General features: G+C 36.5%; 1 protein-coding gene across 3 annotated transcripts in view; it reads right to left on the reverse strand.

Moving 5' to 3' along the window:
• The window catches only part of LOC107697414 (protein EURL homolog), a 27695-nt gene that overhangs the window by 18581 nt on the left and 2416 nt on the right, over positions 1 to 6698 (reverse strand). Inside the window, exon 1 of one of the 3 annotated variants that reach the window (XM_016498185.1) lies at positions 4976 to 5105. The exons of the other annotated variants lie outside the window; for them this stretch is intronic. Within the exon in view, the coding sequence (XP_016353671.1) occupies positions 4976 to 5102 (127 nt within the window). The 5' untranslated portion in view covers positions 5103 to 5105. Of the gene's footprint in view, positions 1 to 4975; positions 5106 to 6698 lie in introns of those variants that run through there. 3 annotated transcript variants of the gene reach the window in all.

The following is a 6698-nucleotide window of genomic DNA, read 5'->3' on the forward strand; positions in this document are numbered from 1 at the left end:
GCATTTGTTGCATCCAGTGGGGACATAATTACTGATTATAATGACTTATACTGTCTTTTTACGCGTTGCGTTGCATCGCACCATGTCAACATAAAACCATGTCTGCATTTGTGATCGGAGAAACGACAAACAACAAGCGCTACTCTACACTGCTCAAAACTCACGTTTGAATCGTCAGTAGCAAATCCTTTAAATATGGAAACGTACTTACAGGCTGTGAGTCAGCATTATTTGCCAGCGACATAGACTGTATAGGGTCAGCATGTGCGCCGAAGGGGAAACAGGGGAACTGAATTCACTGGAACACCGGCGGCTACTCTCCCAGGAAACAGTCCTCGTCCTCCGTAAAATGCGTTGCACACATCTGAATATTTGGTTTGAACTGTTCTGGAACAGTGTTATAAATACAACTTAACCACTGATTTCTAGTTGTGTCCTCTTTTGGAAGACCAAACAAAGTAATTTCGCTTTCACAACGAAACACACAGCGTCTCCACAACATTGCGGCAGCGGCAACAATACTACAGTGAGAATCAAAGTTAAGCCTTCTTTCTTTGCGTGAACATTTGGGTGGCGTTATGCAAATCTTCCCACACAGTGACGTAGACGTGGGGGCGTGTTTAAACGAGGCGTTTTAGGAGGGCGTGGACGAGTCTTAACTTTTATAAAGAATATCTTTTTGGGTTTGAGACTTTAGTCTTTGCAACTTTAGGGATCTTATCTATTCACGAACAGCTTGTAACACTCCAAAGAGAAAGGAAAACTTGAAATTGCATCATAGGACCACTTTAAAGGGGTTCAAGTTTTCCTTTCAATGCATGCATTTATTTTAACATTTCTCTTGGCTTCTTTGAGTGCTGGAGGACATTTTTAACAGTGCAAGTGACTTCCTGTGTGTTCTCAACATGCATGCACAGACATGATAGTCTCTGTCGTCCTTACTCTCGCTCTCTCGGTGCTTGGAGAAACTGCTTTGAGGAAACAGAAAAGCAGAACCGCCCAGCATGGGCGACATATGATAAAAATAGCCACTGCAAGTACCTCTTCTGCTACAAACAAAACATTTGGACCAAAAAAACTCAAATATAATCAGCTGGACTGTCCAAAAAAACTAGAGGTGGACAAATTGAACTAGTTTGACTAAAATGAAAAAAATATGTGAGGTGAGGAATGAACGAGTTCGGTTACATTCAGTTACTCCCGAAGACACGTTTTTTGAAGGTACGCAGGTGTGCGAGCAGGTGTGGGCAATTGAGCATTCAGGTCTAAACATGCACAGTCAGCTTGTTCTTGTTTACCCACGCCGACAAGGTTGGAGTGTATTGTTAGTGGGAAGAGAGTGTAAGTCAGTGGCCAACAGCCAATCAGCAGAGGAAGACCAGTTGTGCAACACTCCGGCGTTCAGGCTGAGTGCTGTGGTGAATCACTCGTGACATACAGCTGCCTGGTGGCTGGGCGACTGTGGGCTGCCTGGCCAGATCTCTCATGCATTCTTCTGTTAAATATTCAAGAGTGCCAACCTTCAGTGCGTCTAATTTGTGAGTGGACCCAGCTCTTCACTGGAGTCATGGATGCTTTCTTCTCCAGCTCAAATCCAGACGCTTCATAAACTGAGATTATGCGTTTCACAGATAAGCAGATAAAAAAGCAGTTGCAAAAAAAAAAAGACAGCCTGGCTGAATGATCCCTAATTTTTGAGCAAGTCTGTATTGAAAACCATCCAAACTGTGCATTTGAAAATTCAGCTTTGCTTTTGAAGGTCAAGGTAAAGGAATGCAAAAATAAACAGAATCAATAGAGGAAGGGAGGTACAGAAAAAAAAACTGATGATGTTTGTTTTTCAAGTGCCATGTAACATCCTCAGGAGATAATGCTGGTATGCCACACTATGTTACACAATCAGTAAGGCTTCCAGCAGACAAACACCTGACATTACAAATGCAGAGGTCTTCATGCATAGTTTCCCAGTATGTAACAGAATCCACTTGTCACGCTTTGACAACCTGACCTAGATTGGCCATTGATCCAACACAACCACAGAATGAACGCACAGGCCTTTACTGGCAGGACGTAACACAAACAACGCTAGAAAATAAAGCCAAAAATAGAGATGGACTGATATTAAAATTCTGGCTGATACCTATAAGTTGATAATTATTTTCATGTTACAATTGCTAACCAATAAGTGTTACTTTCTCAGTGTTTCCCACAGGATTTTGTGAGACTGTGGTGGGTGGTCCTCGATGCCTCTAGGGGGGTCCGGGGGCATGCCCCCCCGTAAGAAAATTTTGTACATTTTAAAGTTAAATTCATAAATCTGGTGCACTTTGAGAGTTCAAAATTAAGAGCTCCAACACAGGTTCAGTGTGCAAAGTAAAAGAAAAAAGCTGGTGAATGTACTTGTTCTTGAAATTTAAAGGAGACTCAACCCTCTTTTTAGTTGTGATATAGTGTTTCAGTCTCACTGGTGAATTTGGAAGCCAAACAAATTAGAATAAAACAACAATAATAATTTTATATTATTATTCCTATGACAGTTATAGCCATATATTGTAAAACAATTGCACTGTGAAATAAATGAAATTTTTTTTTTTTTTTTCAGGTATATTATTTTAGCTTACTCTACCGTAGGGAAATTGCAATACTTTTGTCCTCATTTCTACACTTGCAAGCAGGGCCTAAAACTAACTTTCACATCTGCCAGTGGCTAATGACTTGAGAAAATTGACCGGCCATAAATATTTTTCCTTGCCATTAAACTGTTTTTGCAAAAAACGGGCAGTTGCTACTACTACAACAACTAAACATATTTAATAAAAAAAAAGCCATTTGAAATTAGAACCAACCACTGCATTTTAATCACGATACAAACAAAGATACAAAGATAAAACCTGCATGAAACAAAAACAGACAGGCTGAATGAGAACACAAATTCACTCTCTGACAGCAGGTGGTGGTTATGGATCAGCAATGATAAGAGGGGAAAAAATGCCATCGAAACTTTTGTGAAGTCAGTTCCCTTCAGAAATACATTCATATAAACCCCAACCCCAATATTTATATTTTTCTTCTGAACAGTGAGCTTGCTGTACCTGTACAGTATTTTCTCTGTGTGCGTCTGTTAATTTTAGGCCATGCTTGCAAGAGATAAACCCTTGAGATTTTATTTTGGCGGAAACTTCAGTTGAACTTTTATTTTGGCGGAAAACTCCAGCTTCTGTGAAAACAGGTTTACAAACATTACTAATTTAATGAAATACTGTAAACATTTGCCCATTAAAATGTTGACAATTATGCAAATGTGCAAATTATGCATAACTGGTGGCCGTTGCGTTCCCAAACGCGCTAAACTCACAGCACATTCAATAACGGAGTTCCGGGCCGCCACTCTGCCAGTCTAGTTAATGAATGGGAAACACTGCTTTCTAAATAAACTTAAAATGAATTTGTTTAAATTCAAAATGTCATGATATAATAACGTACAGTATGAAAAAATGGATATTCAATACTTTGATTTATGCTAATAAATTACATCTAGCTGTTATTATTCTAAATTATTCAAAGGGCCCCTAAAGGTTCATGGTAATGGGAAACAAAAAAAGATGAGAGTTAAGGAAAAACCGTATTTCAATGCTTTTGCATTCACCTGAGAAACTTTGAATTTGCTAACAAAACAGGGGATGGAAATAATGGGAATTGGGTAGAAAAACTATATTTCAATGCTTTTGCGAGTGAATGCAAAGTTTCTCAGGGGAACGCAACAGAAAATGCAAAAGTTTGGCAAATGACGCAATGTTTCTAAGGGAATACAAAGGTTTTGCGAATGAATACAAAAGTACTGGAATATAAATTTTATATTTTATACTCCCATGCTATATTTTTTCCATCACCATATCTCCTTAGGCAGGATATGGTGAAACCTGGGAATCCTTGTCTACAATTAAAAATGTCCTGTTTACCAATTTATTCACAACCTTGAAACCTGAGAATCATATAACTGAAACTGACACTGCATAAAAAAGCCACAAAAAAGCAAAAGTAGAAATGCACAATAATGCATAATTCACAACTATTACTATTATTATTATGCATAATTATTTTCACCTTACGGCCTATGATCAATATATGGCATATATTCTAAATAAATGAAAAAAAGAAAACTTTATAATGCAGAGTATGAAAAATAGATATTAATTTTGCTAAAGATTACATTTAGTGTTTTTAAATTTTCAGTGTTGTTCAATTATCCGTGTTTTTAAAAATTAACTTTAAGTGAGTGTTAGATGATGGAAGTGTACTATATACGTGAAACAATTAAACATCCAATACTGACCTATATGGGGAAAAAAAAAATAATAATAATAAAAAAAAATATATATATATATATATATATTGTACCAATTTATCTCTAAACAGAATTGCATTTTACCTTCTAATTAATGTCCATCTCAGAATCCTCATCTACAGTTGAAAACGTTCTTTTTAGCCAATCCTTCCAAACAATGAAACCTGAAAATCACATAACCGAAACTAACGCCACAGAAAATTCCAGACAAAGGCATCTGATTCCAGAGAAAACTCTTTACGCACAAGATGCCTACTTTCAGCCATGACGATATAAAACCATTTGAAATACTAAGTGCTCTTATGGGGAAGGTTCAGTGCAAAAAAAATGACAGCTGCAGAGAACAAAAGAGCTGCTTCAATGAGGCCCCTCAGGAAACTCTAGTCTACCCTTAATAAGCTGAATGTTAATTAGATGCCAAAGTGGCACTTCAAAATGCTCCAGTTCATATTTTGTGCAGCACATGAAGCGGAGGAACAGAGCGCTTGCTAATACATGAATGAGGGGGATATGGATGGGAGGAGGGAGAAAGAGGTTTTACTCATTTATAATTAGCATAATCTGACCCAGAACTGGCAAGCTGAGGACATTAAAATACTGTTACCTGAAAAAAATATATATATTTCTTACCCTCTATGCTCAGTTCGAAGCACACATGGCAAAAGGAAAGCGTTCCTGTGTCCGTCTCTAGTTTACAGATGCTGCAGATGTTGTCATCATTCAGGTCTATGTTCACAAAGTGCTCCTCTTCCTCCATGGTGTTTCTGCAAAGGAAACAAAACAAACACAGTTATTCAATCAATTTTAATCTCACTGTAGTTTCTATTGATATTGATACATATGCAACGGACAATCAATCGCTAACAACCCGATCCCTTTATCGTGTTTCAATCATGACATTTTCACTTCTGTATAAATGTGTGATTCAGCATTAAGTTCTCAGGAAAAGATTAACATACAAGCAAGAATGAATAGAAGGTTTTTGTTCCAAATAAACAATGCAATATCAAGATAAGGGGGGGGTGATCATGACTCCTCTGTCCATCACAGCCAAACCACTATCTGCTATTGCACAAAACTATTTCATACTGTAAACAATTCTAGAATTCTAGAAAAAAAAAAAGTAAAGTTTTTAAATTTAAAATATGTGCGTGCATGTGTGTGTATATACATACATACACACACACACACACACATATTTATATATATATAATATTTTAAAAAGTTTATAAAAAAAAAAAGAAAAAAAAGTCAACTGAAACTTTTTCCTCTTCACAATTCTGCAAGTTTTTTTCTCAGAATTGCAAGAAATATCAGAAATGTGAGATAAAGCCAAAACTAGCGGTTTTATTTATTGATTTTATTTGGTAGCGGAAACGGGCTTCCAAACTATGGTTATGCATTTTAGTAATATTTATTCAATTGAATGTTTTAGAGCAGAACATAACAATAAAGTTTTAAACTTTTAAGATTTAATTACATCCCATGACTTTTCCCAAGCCTTTAAAATTCCCTGGTATTTTATTTTCCCTTACTTTGGGAAGCTTGTATAAACAAATGTATCTGCTTTTCAACAGGCCAAAACAAGAAAAAAAAAAAAAAAAGACATGAAACACAGAACAGTTCGAAACTGTGTCAAGCGTGGGCTCATGTTGAACAACTCCATCTGATTATGAAGGCTTTAAACTGCATAATAACCTAAAGACAAGACAGTGTGGCTGTGTCTCAAAACCTAGTGTGCTGCTGCCTAGTCAGCTCAAAAGTACTGCACGTGCAAATGACCACCACAAATGTTGGTAGTCAGCATACTAGGCTATGAGACAGCCAGTGTGATTATTTACTTAAGGTAATTGGTTCATGTTGTCCTAAACTTACAAAACATTTTGTGAATATTTGTTTGTATTCATGTCATTTGTTAATTGCTATAATTAAACGTTACATATTACTTAAACTGACAACCAACATATTAGTTGGACCAATGAGTAGATTTGATATTTAAACAATCAACAAAAATCTATCAAAATATTTCAGGTGGATTTCATACCAGTTTAACATATAAAAGTTAACTTTATTTGGTGAGAAAGAGCATCATAATCAGATTAAAGTGAACAGAAGTTAGCCTAACAACAACAAAGCTTGAGGATTTTCACTACTTAAACACACACATTTTGATATACCTGTTGACCGAAAGCCTTAAGACAATATTAGATGACAAAAGACCAGTTTTCAAGACATTTCGTGTTGAAATATAACGACACCACCAGCCGAAAGAACAGCGTATTTAGACCCGTTATCTAGCTGTGTAACGTTACCTATTTCTCATAATAAAAATTCCCCTGAAAACGTCACCTTC

The sequence above is a fragment of the Sinocyclocheilus anshuiensis genome, unplaced genomic scaffold, assembly GCF_001515605.1.
Source record: "Sinocyclocheilus anshuiensis isolate Anshui unplaced genomic scaffold, SAMN03320099.WGS_v1.1 scaffold939, whole genome shotgun sequence".
Classification (NCBI taxonomy): Eukaryota; Metazoa; Chordata; class Actinopteri; order Cypriniformes; family Cyprinidae; genus Sinocyclocheilus; species Sinocyclocheilus anshuiensis.